Genomic DNA, 20,364 nt, shown 5'->3' with positions numbered 1-20,364 from the left:
GAACCCCTACCCCTAGGGGATTGGGATTGACATAATTCATTTTCCCACAATTTTGTGACTTTCACAGTAAATAAAGTGTGGATATTTGTTTAAAGAATTTGACATGTTTAGGTATGTGGTGAAGGCATGTGCTCTACTGTGTGCCATTCTAGTCCTAAACAGCATTAAGGGGTTTATCACTTTCTAATGTGGCTTCTTACCTTCAGCCTTTGACTGACATTCACCTCCTTACATTGAGAAAACGTATCCGTCGTTGTAAGTGACTCAAAAACCACACACTCACCACAATTTTAATATAAATCTGTAAAAATGAGAAGTTTAATGGTAAACGTGAGAATGACAGTGATTGTATCATTTATAAAAGCAACAACACAAAAATACATGTATCTGTTTATGAAAAGAAAAAACAAACTATACCGTAGCTACCATGTTAATGAAACAGGTTTACTCTGGATATTGTTTTGTCAGTGCACTCCAAACGTCCTGATCCCAAACTTCTTTTAGAAAAGGAGGTGATCGTAAACTCTGCCTCATTAAACACAAACAAAGACGACAACAACAACGACAAAGAAACTGACAAATAATAATAATAATAATCACAGCCTTTAAGAATGACATTTTAAAACCACAATCTTGACGTAAAATTGCACTTCAAAATACTGGTCAGGATGAATAAATAGTTGTAGTACCTTTCTATATCCATTTTTGATAATACAGTACATTAACACAGCAATAGTATATTAGAGCTGTCAAAGGGGTAAATAGGGTAATTGATTAAAACTGTCTATTTTCATTCCAGCTGCTTTTTGCATATAGTACAGAATTTGCATAATAGCACATAAATAAATTAACACCAATGACATCAAACAAGAGGGTAAAAAAAGATTTACAAAACATACTGCATATCTAACATAGTGTCTATATATATTATTCATATAATTACATAACAGCGTCATTCAAAAGCGGTGCTCAAGTGCTCTTGCCTTTTCTCCTTGGAGTCTAAACCACTCTCTGGTTTTCAGTCTTTTGCACTGTCCCTTCAGACTCTCCCCCCAATCACACCTGTGTCTGGGAGGAAGGAGTCTTTTTTTGGCCTTGGGTGGTCTCCGGGTAAACACACCTCTCTGTAACATGTGCGTCGGTGTTCACCTCCGCAGGCCTCACCTCCGTACTTGGACTCGACAGTTTTTGGACGTATCCTTGACTCTTCCTGTGTGACAGAGAGTCCAAATGGCTGCTCCTGGGCATTTCCCCTGACTCTACGGTGTCTGCCGGGCTGGCTCCGCTGTCGGGCGATGTCTTTTGGAGGGTATCCTGCCGCTGCAGCAGAGAAAACCTCCCCTTCACGGCGCCACTCTGTCTCCAGGAGGACCCTGTACCGGTGGGATTAGCTGTAGTTGCTGTAGGGCTGCACACCAGTCTGTAATGAGGGAGAGGGGACCTGGGCTGGATCATGTGTATCCCCCCAATGGGAATAAGGAGGCTCGGGGCCCGGCTCGGCTGCTGAGAGTGCAGAGGGAGGTGACTCAAGAGGTTGTAGGCTCCCTGAAGCCTTGGGGGATGCGGGCCGATGTGGGTCAGACCAACCTCATCCACCGACTACAACAAAACAAGAGGAGATGAAACTTGAATGGTTCTGCAGGAGGAATGAGGTCATTACACCAGAAACTAAACAAGGATACAGAGGGACAGAACATTAGCAAAGCAGATATAAATGAAAATGTTCCCAGTGAAAATCAATAGCAGTGTCTCATCAATTACTAAGCGTCTGTGCTGAGAAAACAACTTATGAAAGCCGAGCTCTGGAGAAGTGCTGAGTTACCGAACAGTCGTAAAAGAGATCGTTAAACAGCCTCATATTGACTCACATTACATCAACACTTCAGCATGTTCATGTGTCAAAATGTGGTTAGAGGTCGAGGCAGTTTGTTTATTCCTTCATTCCCTTTAAAAATTAGTCTAGCTCCGTTTCCAGACACAAACTCCAGAAAAAGGGTGCTTTCTTTTCACATTAGGCAAATTCCCACGTGGCTAATGTGAAATTCCCATGTCCGAGGTGTTCACAGGAGCGTTCAGGTGAGAAGTGGCGTCTGGGTGCACCCTGGCGTGCTGTGTTCTGCACAACCTATGGCAAATGGCATCCCCTTACCACACAATGCAGAACCACAACAGGTCTGGCACAAAGACACACAGCCAAATGTGGGGCTTCCTGCCTGTAGTCCTGGCTCACTACACCTTAATGTAGTCTTTAATGATGGTAAGTTAAAATGCCTTATTTCAAAATGTTTAAGGAATGAAGTTGTGGATGAATTCAGTTTTTGTTATTAGTTTAACCCAATTTTTTTGAAGCAAACAACACAAATTTCGGGTGAAACCAGCAAAGGTAACTATAGCTAAAATAAATCACTTCTATTTTCTGTGATTCTGAGTCAGTTGCTTTAAGAAGCATCTTGATATGCCTTGAAAAATTATGTCCACAAGCAGTAATGGTTACATCAGCAGCTCCCCAATAGTAAAGCCCAAACCTAGCCCCCTGGTGGCTCGCTGCATAGTACGTCATACACCCCACCTCGTCCATGTTGGCAGGAATGACATTGGGCAATCCATTATCTACACCACTGATCCTGTAGGATCGATTAGGCACTTCAAATAAATCATAAGTAGTTATTATCACACTGATTTGTGTATTTATGTCTTTTCGTTTTTGATTAGTTTGGTTATAATGAGGTATTTGATGACATAAAAACAGGGTGAAACATCATGATTGACAGCTGAGACTGAGACGCGATTGGTTGTGTGTGTGCAGGACCTCGATACTGTGGCTCTACCCCATGATCATTACTCACAGACTCTGGCTCCACATGATTTCAACAACGCAGCGCCCTGTCTTAGATATTTTGGCTTCATTTTCTACAGTGGGAGGACGTAGAGTCATGCGTCATCCATCTTTATTTACGGTAATAAGTTTAATGTCATTGATGCATAGGTGTAAGCCAGGACCCTGTGACATCACCGCTGGGTGTGGTTACAGGTGCAACAATGTTCACACCAGCCAACCCAGTAAAACAGTGCTTCTCAGACTGCTGCTGAGTTACTCTCTGAAGGCATCATTATGAGGCACCCTGCCGGAGAGCGAGTTTAATGAGACCACAGACAGGAACAACAAACAACAACATGTCTCCTGGTGAGGTACCATGCTTGAATCCAAATGCCTGGATGTTCCTGCATTTAGACACTCGGTGAAGTAATTGACACGCTCCCATTCAAAGAGAGTCAGTTAGTGCAGACTTTCTCTGGATTTCCAGGATACAAACTTTACCAGATTTGAACAGAAGCAGGTTCACTGTAGGTGGTAGGTCCTCGCATCCAATATTTAGACCTATAAATATGACTGCGTTCCAAAAACAACCAGTTTACAGATGTAGCTTATGTGAACAGAAAGTTCTGTGTACAGATGTGAGAAATGGACCTGTAGTGGATGTGAATTATTATCTCTTCCTGTGAGACCTATATTAGTGTGAAGAGGAAGTGGTGAGGTTATACCATGACATAACCACAAGTTTTGAGTAGACACTTATTATATATTTTTTTTATCAGGGTGAACTGAGATATTCACCCATGTGGTTTGTCTTGGACATGTGGTTTCAATAGTTGGTATTTAACGATAGGCCTGCTTCTCATTTTATCAGCGGCTGCCCAGGGAAAACATGTTGGGTCTACTTTTTTTAAGGCCGGGAGCTGCAGGCTTTGGTTGTGAGTGATATAAAACAAGAGAGATGCCTTTCCTTCCTTTTCCAATAAATGTACGACTTTAAAATAACCTCATATGTACCAGGCTATCTATATTAGTTCTAGGTGTTGACTCATTGGGATTCAACTGAGCCACACAAGATCAGCTTTGTCAGCCAAAAGCTGATATATTTAAAACTGTAGGCTAAACTAACAGAGATGGATCGAGTCACAGGTGAGCGAAGACTGTGGTTTGAAGGAAAGCCATGTTTTGACCAGTGTTAATTATACACTGCAAAATCCAGAAAGTAATACAACTAGAAATTATCAATATTATTTATAGAATATTAATCCAAATGCTGTCAACAGATGTTATGCCAACATGTTTTTTGAGACCAAAGCTGAAGTGACTCACCAGTCTTGCTGTAGACGGTCGGTCCCATGGATGAAGACTGGTTTGATGCTGAATAGAGATGTTGGCGAGGGAGCCCAGGGGCCCACAGGAGTACGTTCTATGGGGCTGGACCATAACAGGTGAAAGACCTCTAACGGGGGAGACTGGACTCAGCGGGGAGGTGGAGACAAGACAACTGGATGGTGAGAGGGAGGAGGAGGGATAAGGCATGGGCGATGGGCTACGAGGTGGAGACGGCTCCCTTCGAGGAGTAAGGGATGGAGTGCTAGGGGAGCAGGAGGACACAGATACTGAAGAATCAAGGCATCTTCGGGCGAAAAGGCCCCTCCTGGCCCTGGCCGAGCTCCTCTGGGCAGAATCCTTGGGGGGGAGTAGGATTGATGGGCTGGGTTCAGGCTCTATCGACTGGCTTTCAGAAGACTTGGACCAGTTGTCTTCAAGTCTACCATCTTTGTCCTTTGCATTGTTATCTTCATCATGCCCAACTTTACCCAGATCAGAGGGATCTTTTTGTTTCTCTGGGTGAAGTGGACAGTCCTCACAGACTCCTAGGACAGGGAATTAAAAAAAAAATTACTTTCTCGCCACCTGCTTGCCAAAACAAACCAATGTTAACTATAATTCTACATCAAGAGTACTTGACATATGTTGGGATAGATACAGCACTGATGTGAAGACTATGTATTCATTGGCCTTGTAGTGTATTGTCCGCATGGAATCAACTAACTGGTGGGCACATTGAGGCCAACACAATTTTTTTTTCCTACAATGTAAAGTCTGTAGGCTGAACAGGGAATGTGGATTGAGCCTCTTATGCACCAGGTGAGCAATTAAAATTGTGGGCTCCATCTTTTCTCTGTGATATTCATTTCATATGAAAACATCCCTGTGGTAAATACACTGCACTGGTGAGAGCAGCTCACAAGCCGAGGATAGACATCACGTTTCCTTGCAGTGGTATTAAAGTTTATTGACCTTGTGTTTTTGTTTGTTCCCTCTCTGGTGTCTAAACTTTCGGTCACTTGGCTACAGTAAAAAAACGATCGCTCACACAGAATGCCATATATTTCTCCCAAGTGGGAACACAAGTCCACATTTATGAGAAAGGCCATATAACCTGGTAGCATGACATCCAGCACAGATATCAGATTAAAAAGACCATACAAGGCTTGTTAAAGCGAGGGTTTGAAATTGTGGAGAAGCTAGCTAGAGCAGGCCACACGTTGAAAATATGCAACAGATACATCCCACCCCCTATCATCAGCCCTCTTGCTAAAGCTACGCCCTCAAAACACATGAACCTGCACTGCCTGACCTAGAACACAACTTTTCCAGGACACGCTTATTTCTGGCAATCTTCTCTGCTTCGGCTGAAACAATTTACCCACCTTACCTTTAAGTAAACCAGCTTACAACTTCCTCTGCTAGCTTACTGTGTGTTGCAGTGGCTGTTTCAATATTGTGACCATGCTCAAAACCCCTGATGATTCCCATCATCAGAAAGATGATGCAGGTTGTTAAGAATATTTTCATTCTTCACAAACAATGACTAAATCAAAGGGTTTTCAATTAGTTGGTCTAGAGGCATATTTATTAAATACGCAATATACAGTATATTTTATTTCAATACAAGTTTGAAGATTTAGCTTGTTACACAATCAAAATATATTTTGTAATAGTGGAACTAAAATACAATTAGTGTGTTTACGAAAAATGTATTTTGTACAGTCACACTCAATAATCATGTTATAAACGCATGATAAAAAACAAATAGCAACACATCTTCATTAGTCACCATGACTATTATTATAACAGAAAGATGGCCAGCTGATCCAAGAAGTGTGCAGGATAACTGATCAAATTAGCACAGTAAGGAAATCCACTTGACACGTCCCCTTAAGAAAATGATAGTTCTGGTTAAGCCACAAATATAAACAGTGAGTTAGTAGAAAAGTATAAAAATAAAAAACATAGCATACCTTTAACTTTGTCATCCGTATAACAACAGGTTTCTTTTCCACAAGGCTTAGATCTCAGGTGTTCGGTGAGGTTCCCTGCAGATACACAAGAAGAAGTGAGAAATCAACAGAAGAGAAGCATCAAAAATCCTGGTATAGTATTTTTTTTATTATCCTGCATTTACCTTTGGCTTTGAAGGCAATGTGACACTCACTGCAGTTACAGCGATGGGACTTTGTGCACTTCTGCAGAACACTAGCATTCTTAAGGGGGAACCCGCAATCCTCACATTGGCACTTCCCACCGACTCCACCACGCATAGGAGCATACTTCTCATTTGATCTGTAGGTGCAAAGAGAGCAAGAGGTTTCACTTTGCTTCTTAGAGCGTTTCCCTGTCAGTTGTCTATTGATGCGGCTCCGTTCTGAATGATGGAAACAATCAATATGAGGGTAACTGGAGCTGACAGACAGGCAGCAGGTCATTTAGCACCTGTAAGCAGCTTTTTAGTGCCTGTATTTATCCAGTGTGAGTACGCTATCTGTTTGGCTGCTGCTACAAAGTGAGCTCACACCGTGCTAGCAGGGCCTGGGGTGCAACACTCCATGTACACTGAGGGTCTCTCAGCGAGGCACCCACTTCAGCTTCAACAGAGCCGCTTTCATAAGCCAAAACCAGACACCCCCCGCCCACCTCCCACTGCCTTATAACCCCATCACAGCTCACACCACCACTGAGTCTAAACAAGGGGGGGACTACGATGTGTCCCAAGGTCCGGGCTTTGCTGCAGCCGGCCAATAAAAACAGTTTGGAGAGGGAGGGAAACCCTGGCCCCGACCAGCTGCTGCTCCAAATAAGCATGAAAAAACACAGAAAATGAAAACACATTCCTACGACAAACAATCATTCTGATTATAAACTGCACTTTTTCCATCTATTTTCACTTCAGGCTTCACGGCTGGATAAACTCGGCAGGTATCACAAACGGTTGCTTTTACAGTCTCAAAAACCGTTCAAGTTTATGAAAGAGAACACTTTTTCAACCGTGCCTATGTGCTACTTTCCCTCGCCATAGAGCAGCTGTAGTCATAGGACCTAATCACGCCCCAAATCCTTGCCGTCCCGTAAATGGCAGCAGGGAAAAAATGCCAGAGGTCGACAAGCTTTCTGCCATAGTTTTTGTCTTTTTGGGGCTCAGACCGACTGAGACGGAGAAAGCGCTTTGTTTGATAGTACTGAGTGTCTGTCACTACAAATTAATTTGAGAGGACGTCAAAAACACATCTTAATTTCGCATGTTTTAGGTTTAAAGGTCCTGCAAGGAACTTTTCATTGTCGTTAATTTTGGTACCTCTGTGGACCAAAGTGTCACCTGTTGTAAAAACCTCGGTTCAGACAGCATGTGCATTTGTTTATGAAGGAGTGAAAAATAGACAGATGTAGCAAATTCAGGATACACACCAAGAAAACACTGCGATATTGCAGCTCTCTTTAGATTGTTTTTAGAATGATGATAAGTCTTCCCACTCTGCATGCCGAAGTGTCCTTGGGCAAGATACTGAACCCTCCCTGATTGAAAAAGTTCGGCTGAATGTGTGTGTGAATGGATGAATAGCAATAAAGCTGTACTATAAAGCTTTGAGTGGTCATCAAGACAAGACTAGAAAAGACTAGAAAAGCGCTATATAAATTCAGACCATTTACCATATAACATGAAAGAAGGACTGCATCAGTTTGCATCCTCTTTTCAGACCAATGTCTCTCTTATGCTGTTGCCACTAATCAAAACATAACAAAGTGGGCTATGTTCCAGTCTAAGACCATTTTTGTTCATAATGTTAACTCACTAGGTCTGATGCAGAGAGAGTATCTGGTTGGGGTGCTAAGTAACGTCGCTATGGTAACTTGCATTATAATATACCAATTAATATACTGTATTGCACACTGATGTAGAACACTACTAAATTTTAAAATGTTGCATCATCGTTTGAGATAGCTTTTATAGCTGTAATTGATAAGTGACAGCCAATCAGACATAAGTTTCCTATTGTAAATTCCAGGTTCTCAAAGGGCAGAATCTTAAATTATAGTAAATTTGACAATTTGGGGAATTTTTTAAAAAGACAATTGAGGAAATAGTTATGTGACGTATTCACTGTTTTCTGCTGTTTAATGGAATGAACAAGAGTAATAGTTGGTCAAGTCGGGAGATTATTCAAATCTACAAATCTTGGGATTTTTGCTGTTTTTCAGCCCTATCCCATTCTACAGAGCAGGCTCCATTTCAAGCTATCCTGTATGGCCATGTGTAATGCTCTACTCAATTCATTGGTTTCAGTGTGAGAGATTGAAAATGGGTTATGCTCCATGTGACTGTGGCTGTGATGGTTTGTATAAATCCATCTCTGCAGGAGCAGAGGAAGCTTGGTAGCTCCCTGGCTTCATCCCCTCAACAGACGGGCTCTTTTGGGGCAGACAGCCAACAGCCAACCAGACGCAAGCCTTCAAGTCATGAGGTATGACAATATGTCATCAGTAAAACTAATGTCATCAGTTAAGGCCACACTCACCCCTCCTCAGAGATCCAAACTTCAGGAGGTTCTTTATTTCTGGAGCATGACTGGACTTCCTCCACTTTTTTCTTCTGTTCCTCATTTACCTCGTCTCTGTTTGACCGGATGCCTCCTGCTGACAGCTGCCCGTTCCCTGTCCCCACATGGTCTCTGCCATATGACTGGCTGTTGTAGACCTACACTCGAAAGAGACATGGGCAAATTCACCAATTCTGCTCCAGCATGCCCAGGGAGACAAAAATTGGGAATTCTCATTGAACGTTGTATTTTTTCGTATTTGTTAAAGCACATCTTTTCCCTTTGTGTGTCATGATTGCTTGTTTTTATACTCAGCTCCCCGGTGCTTAGTTCCATCAAAGTTAAATCATAGTTAAGTATTATTTGGGATTGAGGCTGCCAAGGGGATTAAACAATAATATAACATTAGAATACCAAACCACTGTTTGCCGAAATCTTACACTTCACTATTGGAAAAAAAGCATAGACACCATTCTAATCTACCAACCTCAATCTCAATTTAACTTTAAGGCTTAACATACTTGCTCCTTCACATTCTTTTACATTATAATATAGATTGCAAGACAATTGTAATCAGAGGTTAGTAATTACCTCAGTGGAGCATGGTCTTTTGTTGTCCTCTTGCTCCATTGACTCAGTTGTCCTGACTGACATGGTGGATATAGTGTAGATAGAGGGACTGAGCCTCTGCTTACAGTGCAGCAGAGAGAGAGCTGTTTTGCTGGAGAGGCCAGGAGGGTTGGGATTATAGCTGCTAGTGGACCACGATGAGTACACAGAGGGCTTCTGCTCATCAAGGGTAGAAGGGTTTGGTTTGATGTAGTTTAAATAGCACCAGCTATGACAGGTGCTGGACAGTAGACTTGGGAAAGAAGGTCCAGCTTGTGTGATGGGAGAACAAACACCTGGTGGACACGGTTGATTATCTTGTTTAAGTTCCCGACCACATGGGTCCACTGATGCCTTGTCAACACATGCCATTTCCCTCGCTTCCTCTTCTTCTTTTACCCGTTTCTGCTGCTGCTGTGACTCAGGGGGGAGCTCCATACTGTTTGAAGGAGAAAGCATGCGCTTGTTGCCCCCTGAGCCTGATAACCTTAGACCATCATCAGACCACAACTGATAATCTGGACTTGCGTCCCTGTGGTTTCTGTAATCAGCTGCTGGAATACCTGCATGATGTGAAACTGCATCAACTGTCTTCTGGGGCCTCAGAGCTGTAGACTGAGACAATGTAGTGTATATGGCACATGCTTGGGAGATGGTGTCTGTTTGGAGACGCACTGCTACTGAAGGAGATGCCACCGGCCTCAGTAATTCCAGGCTGGAAGTGATGTGAGGAGTAGAGTGTTGACTGTAGGAGAGACTTACTCTAGTGTCTAAGTAATCGTCATGCTGTGAGGGAATCTCTAGCTTCAGCCCTGTAGACATGGGGAGGTAGCGAGCTCTGGCTGCCCCTGATGGTCCGTGTGTGAGAGAGGGCTGTGGTGCTTGAGAAGGGGGCTGTCCTGTATGGATGTGTGAGGTCCCCTCTTTTACAGTATATACAGAAGGGCCGGGACTATATAAGAGTTCTGTGCTGCCTGTTAACTGAATATTTTGACCAAGTTTCCACTGAGGAACTGGATAACGCAAGAGTGTGTCACCTGATACAGGAGAAGTAGGCGGCCTACTGCTGCACAAAGAGGTTGGGTTTGCTTGAGCAGATGTGCTACTTGTGACACATTTAGGACTACGGCTTGGTATATTGCACTGGTCCTCCTCCTCCTCATCTGGATCTCTGATAGCAGTGTGTCTCATTAGGAGACACTTTCTTCTTTCCCTCCAGCCAACTGCAGTGCGCTCAGGGGACAGACAGCTATAGTCAAAAGACTTGCTGCGGGTCTCAGCCAATAGGATACTTGGTTGGGGGTGATGAGGTGCCTGCTCAGATGCTGAACGCCTCAACTCTCTTTGCTGATGCACTCCAGGCACTGTGAGCATGTGAGAAGCTCTGGATCTCCTCAGTGGTGATGATGCTGCTGTCTCCATGTCTGGTCTATTTGACTCCTCAAAGGATGTGGAACGACTTGATGCATAGGATGCACTACTCTCTTGACTAGGGCTACGGGGAAGAGATATTGAGTCAAAACTAGATTCTCCTGAGGACTGGGCAACCTCAGCAAGACGTAAGCGCTTTTTTTTTGGAGGAAGTTTTTCTATAGGGAGCTGGGCCAGCGAGGAGCTTCTCTGTGGCCACTGAAATTCAGCAGGCTTCTCTGGAGGTTTTGCTGTGGGGGCAGACTCTACAGAGGTCACTGTGCTCATCTTGGAATCCTCTGTCACCAGTATTTCTGGAACTTGCACACTGTGTTGGCGGACCAGCTTTCGTGTGGACAGTTTAGTTGACTGTTGTTGGGGTTGTTTCTGAGGCGGCAGCTGACATTCTTCATCAGGTGGAGAGTCTTTTGTTACCTCAGGGCCTTGATTCTCATTGCACAAAGATTCTTGTTTTTCAAATGAACTAGTATGTTGAATTACTGAACAGGTTTGCAAAGTAGGTCTTCTGGGGCCCTCATAAGCTACACTGCTGTCGTCTTTAAATTGTCCTGACAAGAGGGCAGGAGAGGGTAATGAAGGAGAGGAAGGGTCATCAAGTTCCAAACTCTCCTCTTTCCTCCTCTTGCGCACAGTTGAAGATCCTACTCTGACTGCATGGTTAATTAACTGTGAGAACGCCACTTGACTAATTACCACCTCATTTCTGGGATGATGTGCTAAGCACAGGCTTTGCTTGTGTTTCTTATAACCTTCCCAATCTTTGCACCCAGTGCCACAGGCCTCGCACTCATATGGCTGGGGTTGACTTGGCTTGTGGTCAGGTGTAGTGGTTATGCTGTCAGGGTAAAATGAGTGAGAACCCTCATGGTCCTCTGTTGTAAGTTCAGCACCAAGTGGAATTTCAATAGCAGGCTGCCGTCTTAGCATCCCATAACGCCGGGCTGCCCGTATTTCAGAAGGCTGCCTTTCATCAAAGGACTGACTTTGGCGGAATTTACTGGAGCCACCACTGGAGGTATCAAATGAACTAGCTGCAGATGGCATTGAGTGACTTCTCACCAGAGGAGCAGTGGATGTTTGGCCAGGTGGTTGTTCCGAGGACTGAAGATGAAATTTTTGACATGGGACTCCCATGGTGATGGAGCCACTGCTTTTATAGCAGGGGTCTCCCGCTTTAGGGCTATGAATAAATTGTTCTTTAATAGATGAAGCCTTTTGGTTCTCTGAACTATTCTTTCTAGAGAGCGAGAATCTCCTTGGTTTAACACTATCAATTTTACTAGTGTCCACCACTGCCTCATTGATGGTGATGAGTTTGGTAATATGGTCAATGACCTGCTTCTTGGGCACTATAAATGGGATGCTTTTTTCCTTCTGATCTGAGGGCTGCTGGTTATGAGGACGAGACATCCTCTGTAGGTGTCCGAGACGTCCATATTTGCCAAGGATGATCTCTGCATAGCTTTTGGCACTTGTGTTGGGGGGACTGTCCTGTGCCTGCTCAGTACTTTCAGAGCGAGAGAAATAGCCTGATTCTGTACTGCCTTTACTGCTTAAAATAAGAGATGAATTCTTCTCATCCGATGAATCTTGAGGAGTGTTTTTTCCTCTACTTAGACGCAGAGCTAATCTCTTTTTTACTGCATTGGAGTCATCACTACCTACAGTACAATCTTTGGCCTTGTCTGTTTCATGACTCTTCATCAAGGTTACACTGCTTTTTCTTTCAGTAAGGGAAGAAGTGGATGATAGCTGTCTGGTTTCATCTTCTGACTCGGTGACTTGCTCCTCGAGATTTCTTGGCTCCCCGAGTGCCAGACCTGCCTTCACCCTGTGGGTATGCGATTTGCGGTGTTTGTACAGGTTACTCTTGGTTTTAAAAGAGAAGCCACATGGGGCACAGGGATAGGGTCTTTCTCCTGTGTGGGAGCGAATATGTTTCTGTAGGACACTAGGTTTTGCACATGCCCGGCCACAGTAAGTGCAGACATATTTTCCTGGTCTCTGAGGCTTACGCTCTCGTTTCTGTTTTGGGGTGCTTTCTTGGCTTTCTGCTTTAGATTGGGTTGGGTCAACTGCTAGTTTGTCACAAGGAAGTGTGGTTCCTTTTCTTTCTGTTGTTGCTTCATTTTTGTGTTCCGGCACTGTATCTGAGTTAGTGCTTTGCCGCTGATGCCTGAGACGCTTGCGTCCAGGATGCTGTCTTCTGGACTGTTTGGGTTGCTGTTGCATGCCATGGGGCTTTTGGGAGCTTGTCTGCTGTTTGGGCTGGGAGGGAGACTTAGGCTGCAGGTCAAGGTGAGGAGACTCAGGTTGACAATGTTCTAGACCTCCGGACTGCTCCCCAGTCGTCAGGCGACTTTGCAAGGTCTCCATAAAATTGGAGGACAGCCTCAGGTAGACAAGTGGAACCACTTAATGTTGGTGAATTCCTTCAAATTATATCCACTTCATCTGACGGTCACGTTTCATTATTTTCGCTTGTGTTACTAAAGTGTAACTGCTTGACAGAAGAATGATACCATCAAATGCAAAATGGTGGCAAAAGGCAATTTAGCTGTGATATGCCATTTGCTGTGGAGGACGTCCGCTGCCATGCTGACCTAAAGCATCCTATTAAAAAAGCAGTCAGCCAGTCAACCAGTTGAATCAGTGGAAGATAGGATTCTTCTGTCTTCTCAACATTAAGATCTGTGAAGACAAAAAAACAATTATATCGAATAGTTTGTACAGTTCAGGTTTGCGTTACAGATAAACCCTTTTTTAAATATGGATATTTGAGTTTCATGTCTTACATAATAACTGTATGTGTCATAACATCCAGCTTCCACATGCACCTGGCTGCTGAAAACTTTGAAATTGAAACTGTTTATGTAATATACCTATACATTAATATGCATGCAGCAAGTAAAAAAAAAAATATCTGTTAAAATTTCCTGGGGGAGAAATATAAGTAATTGCAATGACTATGATAAGAACATCTGAATAACAACATCATTTGAAACTGTCCTGGTCTTCAGTGTTTACTCATCAACCATGGATTATTTATTTCAAAGCCATGAATAGCAATGTGTTCCTGTTGCACAGCACCACATTACATATCACAACCTCTTCTGTAATATAAGTCAGATCATCCTGCTGCAAGAAAGACCAAATTATAGATTCTCCTATTAGGGGAGGGAGTTACATCATTCCCAGCAGTAAATAAAAAAGTCACATGTATGTAACATACTCTAATTAGTGTGCATTATTAACACGTTATGCCAGCAAATATCACTGTCTGACGTTGTTACATGACAATATTAAAGCATTAGAGCACATGTGAATGGCTCTACCTGTCATATATTCCATCATTACTTTATGGCATATATGGATAATTTTCACAGATAAACTGATGTTTAGAAGGCCAAGCCAAATTAAGATGAAAGATGACTGAGTAGAGATACTGAAGAAAACTCCCATGTGTGTGTTTTTTGAGGCAGCATAAAGAAACAGTAAACAAGGCATCCCACACACTGACCAGCTGGTTTCAACACCCACATTCTGGAGGAGGACAGCAAAGTTGCTGAATTATTTAAAAATTACTGATAACAGGTTTATAAACATCTTTGGTTGAACTTGTGGGAACTGTTTACATGGTAACATGAGATGAATACTGAACCAATACTTTTCTTCATAAGAAAAAGTAGGTATAAGATGTGAATTAGTTTGCATGAGAACATTCAAATGTCACAGCACCAGATCTCTTGCAGTGAGAATACTAGGTGCTATGTAGGTCACACAGGTAGTGTAACTAGACTAAAAGCTTCTGCAGGTGAGTCAGAGACCCAGGCGTCTTATTGAAAATAACTCTTTACAGCTCAGACTGACACGTTCAGAGAATACCCTGCATAAGGGTGACTATGACTGGAGTGAAATACATTTCAGAGGCAGCACTTACTCAGAAATGGCACCAAAAAACAAGCAGCATCTTGCAATGCATCCCTAATTTACACTTGCCTGTGACCCACTTGTTCCAGAGTGAACTAAAGAGTGTTCACTATACCTCTCATAGTGCAAATGAACCTGCAGCACCTTGGGTGAACCGTTGAAATGCTCATGAAGGGCACAAATCTAGGTGTAATGTTCTCAGTGTTAAAGCTAGACAGCTGTTTGCTTGGTTAAATCACTGCTTATTTAATGAGGACAGAATGTCTATGGCAACAATTGATCAAAAATCTGTGCATGTCACCTTAAAGGAAAACTCCAACCCTCAAGGTTACATCAAAGTGTGTTTACAGCAGTTGGGGCGTTCTATTACACACACTTTGTGGCTCTAGAGGGAACTGAGTGAAGTCTGATAAATGTCCTCAAGTCACCTCAATTAAGTCAGCATTAGTTATGACTAAAGACGACAAGTTGAAAAGACAAAAAAGTAAATACATTTAGAGGTTTAGCATTAAGAAGAAATCAGATTAGACCATCTGGCCTTGTCTGTGCCCGAGGCTAGCAAGGAAAAAGGATTATCGGTAAAAATAAAAAAATATATACTTGCTGCATCCATTTTTTTGGTCCATCTGACGTACTGCAATGCTAAAAAGGTAGATAACTTTTTAAACCCAAATCAGACATCCTTTCCAAAAAACAATTGGCCTTTATCAGACAAATAATAATGTATGGCTTGCTCCATTTCAGTGTTCCAGTAAGACATGCCAGTGAGTAACAGTGCTCACCAGCAGCTTCATGGAATTAATGGAATGCAGCCATCATTAGTTTAACTAACTATACCTGTGCCTTTTTGGCCCATGAACATTAGCCTACACCAGTCTATAGAGAAAATAAAACTGTTGATTGGGTCTCACTGGGCTCCAGGCAGTCTATAAACAGTTACTAACAACCGTAAACAGGCGACTATAGTAGCCTGTACATTGATGGGGCTGAATAAAACCAGATTTAAATTGATCTTATTTCAAATAATCTATTATTAATTCAAAAAATCCAGAGATGCATTTCACTGTTTACTTTTTACAGTCCTTTTCACTATGGATATGTGACCCTTTAACCCTGTTAGTCTAGTGTTGGCAGAGCATGTGCCACAAGATGTCTGAAGTTCCGATTTAAAGAGCTGGACAAAATAAAAACTCATAAACAAGAAGTTCCAAATGGAAGTGAAATAATGTGGAAATACAACAAATCTCAAAAAGGTTTTATCAAGACAGCACCTACCCATCACACTATCTGCAACAATGTCTGATCCGACACAAGCCTCAACTCTTTGCACGACCAATTTGGTATGTCTAATTTTTACACTGGTTGCCTGGTGATTTGATATAATTATTGTACAAAGCATACAGTTTCTGCTCCACTGTGGGACCATTATTGTAGCAAAACAAAACAAAAATGTGAGTCTCAATAAGTCTGTGTGTAATCAAAGTGGTGTGAAGGCTGCAGCTACTGAAATCAGAGACAAATCTCCACACATATTTGCAGATCGTGGCACGCATTTGCGGATCTGCCACGGCAGAGGTGTAGCAAAAGTCACGTGTAAAATATCTTTTCACAATTGAGAGGCTTCCGGAAACTGATGAATTGTCTGTATTAACAGATCTTGAAGCAGAATACAGACATTCATCTCTATGTATGAGTTTGTCTACACATTTGGCACTTTGTAGTTTGGCTTTTTAAGGACTAAATGTACTTACTTGATTCTTGCTGTTCTGGGTTTTTACCCTCATGGTTGAATGCACTTATTCTAAGTCGCTTTGGATAAAAGCATCAACTAAATGAATGTAATGAATTGTAATAATATAGATGATGTGGGAACTGTTGGGTTTCTCTATAGATTTTAAGGTCTCTGCCTTATTATGTAATCATTTGGCTCTTAAAATTGAACTGAAGTGAATAACTTTTATTATAATTCATTCTTCTTTTTGTGAAGCACTTTGTAACCTTGTTTAGATAAATGCTGTACAAATAAAGTTATTCTTAATCAATAAACTTGCAAATCTGAATTTATATTTGAAGATCTGTTTTTGTACATACATGTATTGGCAAATCCAATTACACACACACACACACACACACACACACACACACACACACACACACACACACACACACACACACACACACACACACACACACACACACACACACACACACACAGACACACACACACACACACACACACATTCCAAATACAGATTTGCAGATCCATGTACACATTCACAAATCTCATTACACATTTGGAGATTCTTTTACACGTTCACAAATCTCATTACAGAAAGATGGATTGAGACTCACATTTGTCAATAGTTTTGCTACAATAATGGACCCATACACCACACTCTCTACACTAAAAAAACATTTGTTAGAAAAAAAATGAATTAATGTAATTGTTTTTGGTTTCATCCTTAATGTAGGCATTGATATTTTAATGATGCTCCTTTTACCATGCATTTACCCCATCATAAGAATCTTTATATTTTCTAAGCTTAACCATTGTTATAACTGAAAAAAGACCAAACAATCCATTGATGAATCCATGATGGAATTGAATTGGCACCTTGTCAATAGGAAATCAACCAATTTCAGAAATCTGTCACAACGTCCTATCCTAACAGTAACACAATATATCACCTCAAATAGTGTGTGCATACAGATACAATCTGCAGAATGCACTTCCAGTTATGCTCAAATACAACTATGTTATATACATTTGTGAAATGCTGCATCCATTCACACACCACAGAAGGAGAATATTGTACTAATGGCTTTCTAAAAATCTTGTGAATTTTCTCTTCTCACACAAATGGACACCCAGCGGTGGTTCCTATGGTAACGGCCCTAAACCATGTGGTGGCAGATGGAAGGAGAGCTGGAGGGCTAAATTTATCTTCCAGCATCCTCACCGACTACAGAGAGAGACAGAGAGAGGGAGGGAGGTGGGCAAAGGTGCCTCCCTCCTAGAAGCTACGGCGTTTTGTAGAGGGAACAGTACACATCTCAAAAGAAAATCAATACTTTGGGAGTCTTGAATTTGTACTATACCCACATACTCCTTCATTCTTCCAGCGGGAAACAGAAAGGAAATGCACACACCAGGATGACAAAGAACACTGGATCAATCTCCATAACAATACAAGCCACATTGTTCTCAACAATCCACCGAAAATCGCCTGTTTAAACCCTTCTTTTTGTTTTACCATTCAACTACAATATTGCAACATGCCAAAAAAACTCAAATACAACAAATCTATGTATAAAATTAGCATTTTATGGTTTTCTAAAGTGAGTTTCTATATTTAAACCACTGGCATTAAGAGAATCGATGTTAAATCAAGAAGTGGGTATTTCATTGACTTGTCTGACCTAAGCAACACCTTGAATCTGTTGTTGTGGTTCCGCCTCCTCATCAGCTGAACATTAGCAATGCTGTTAATTCCAAGAAAGCAGCTTCATCAGCTGCTTATAGAGGCGCTCTCTGGGGACAGAGAAGGAGAGCCCTCTGGGAGTCAACGCATGCACAGACACCCCTCTGTGTGTCTGTGTGTGTGTGTGTATGAGAGAGCCTCGAGAGCGCTCAGGAGGACATGCCAGGCATAAGAGGTTGGATGCACAACACAGGGAGCTCATTCACTCCTTGTCCACGCAGTGAGCGTGACTACATACACAGCCCACGACCCGCTCACTATATGCACTCTCCCTCTCCTTTCATTCACACACAAACACAAACACACACATGCACTAACACATGCAAAAACACACTAGCACAAACACCCTCACTGCAGAAACTGCGCAGTCCGAATATGTTTAAAACGTCAAAAAAATTCAGCTCATTTCAAATGTGTCTGACACTCTGAGTATGATTCCACAAATGACTCGTATTTTCCACCATTCACTGGCTCATTGATGGAGCTGCCTTTTGCAATAACAAAGACCTGAATGGATAAAATCCCCCGGCTCTCACGTCACATCACAAACATCACCTCACACATATCAAAACGAATGCAGATGACAAAAAAAGAAGAAGATATCAATGTTTTTTTTTTTACCTGGTAGCAGGTGGTGTTGTCCTCCTGTTGTGAATGACTGGAAACAGGGAGAGCAGGGAGAGTCAGAGAGAGGTGAGGGGAAGGAGAGACAAAAAAAATGATGAATGAGAGTGACGGTGAAGAGAGAGTCTCGGCTCTACGTGTACTGGGCTGACAAACAGGTAGCTGAGTATATTATGCGTATGAATGAGGAGGAGGGTACACACTCTGCCTGTCTATCTCCACCTCTTTCATACCCCCCCCCCCCCCCCCCCCCCTTTAGTGTCTCTCTTTCAGGTCAAAGTGAAGTAGCAGCTCCTTATTTGGAAGTTGACGTAAGCTTGTGTTTCTTTTGGCAGCAGTCTCGGGCTGCACAGCTGGCAGAGCGGTGAGAGGCAGAGGGGCAGGGTGAGTGGCCGGTGTTTTAATTTGACTGGGAGTGGGAGTAGAGGGGGTTACTTCATATTTTTAAAACACAGTTTACTCATTCGGGTCTCATTTTCCAGCATAGGTGGAGAGCTTTTGCTGCTGTATTCAAAGAAAACCCTGGAAAATCTGAAAACATATAAGGAACAGCGTTAAAAAAAAAGAAGAAGAGAGGCACAGGCGTTCGGCTTTTAAGAGCAGCTCTGGAGAATGTCCACACACCACAGTGCAAGTGTTCATGCTCCTGCCAGGAGTCCGGCTGAAACGAGTCCAGGCAACTCTGACATCACCCTCCGCTCTTTCATGCCATGTGTTTTTCGCCCCTCCGCCAACAGATTTTTTTCAGAAGGCTCAGAGCTTGTAGATATGTGGAGCACTGAGGGAATACCAGCCGGTGGGATGAAGGCAGGCGGTCAGTTGCTCATCTGGCCGGGCGTGAAAAGTGGAAGCTGAGAGGGGAATGGAAGAGAGCCATCCTGCACCAGGCAACAGAGAGTCCTTGTCACAAGGGACTAGAAATAGCGTGTGAAAGCAGGCTCGAATATTGAAGTTTTAGAATTAAGGCTGATAAATAGACAGTTTTAATCATTTGAAACAGCATTTAGAAGGATTATCAAACTAACAGTCACCACTAAAACGGTCTCTATAGTTACGATCATTTGTCGAAAAAAAAAAAAATCAACCTACAATACTTAGATACATCCACAACATGTTTTTATGTGTATTTATAATTATAAATGCTAAAAGATTAGAATAAAGCTGGAATGTCAAGGTTTTTATCCTTGATTCACAATTGGAGAATGGATAGACACAAAATGCAACAAGGTCAAATGTAAACGACAAATAAATCATTACTGAAGCTTCCATTCCACTGAAGAGACATAAAATATCACCGGGGATAACATCAGATCTGTTTGGAATGATGAGGAGAAAGTCACCTTCCTTAAATCAACACAAACAACATCCATCACATTTTCCACAGGGTTTTCATTAATTCAAAGTTTGACTGGTACTATTCTTATTACTTTAGAATATAATTTATTAGAGGATCAACACCAGCAGTTTTTTTATCTTGAGGAGCCAACTCCAAACATTCACATTAGAGCTTAAAGCATGGATGAAAATGATTCACATCCAGTGTGACTGCCAGACAATGTCAAAATTGCATTCACACCAGCTTTGAATAGCAGTA

The 20,364-nt window shown here is 42.3% G+C and overlaps 1 protein-coding gene across 1 annotated transcript; it reads right to left on the bottom strand.

Moving 5' to 3' along the window:
• Positions 1–422: 422 nt before the first annotated feature.
• hivep3a (HIVEP zinc finger 3a) lies at positions 423–18,902 on the bottom strand. Its single transcript, XM_053446000.1, has 8 exons — positions 18,768–18,902; positions 9,286–13,425; positions 8,674–8,852; positions 6,288–6,445; positions 6,124–6,198; positions 4,430–4,692; positions 4,145–4,381; positions 423–1,599 (listed from the first exon to the last, which is right to left on the bottom strand). The coding sequence occupies exons 2-8, from the start codon at positions 13,108–13,110 to the stop codon at positions 1,057–1,059; spliced, it is 5,280 nt and encodes a 1,759-aa protein (XP_053301975.1). The 5' UTR covers positions 13,111–13,425; positions 18,768–18,902; the 3' UTR covers positions 423–1,056.
• Between the last annotated feature and the right edge of the window lie 1,462 nt (positions 18,903–20,364).

The sequence above is a fragment of the Pleuronectes platessa genome, chromosome 18 (genome assembly GCF_947347685.1).
Source record: "Pleuronectes platessa chromosome 18, fPlePla1.1, whole genome shotgun sequence".
NCBI classification, from domain to species: Eukaryota; Metazoa; Chordata; class Actinopteri; order Pleuronectiformes; family Pleuronectidae; genus Pleuronectes; species Pleuronectes platessa.
The sequence above is the reverse complement of the archived record's forward strand: the minus strand, read 5'-3'. Positions and strand labels throughout refer to the sequence as shown.

What these genes read in the sequence shown, in the direction of transcription:
- hivep3a (XM_053446000.1), bottom strand. Translation starts at nt 13,110, where the DNA reads ATGGAGACCTTGCAAAGTCGCCTGACGACTGGGGAGCAGTCCGGAGGT. An exon ending in GTTTGGATCTCTGAGGAGGG is followed by an intron (nt 6,446 to 8,673) that starts GTGAGTGTGGCC and finishes TTGCACCTACAG; the next exon opens with ATCAAATGAGAAGTATGCTC. An exon ending in GACCGTCTACAGCAAGACTG is followed by an intron (nt 1,600 to 4,144) that starts GTGAGTCACTTC and finishes GTTTTGTTGTAG; the next exon opens with TCGGTGGATGAGGTTGGTCT.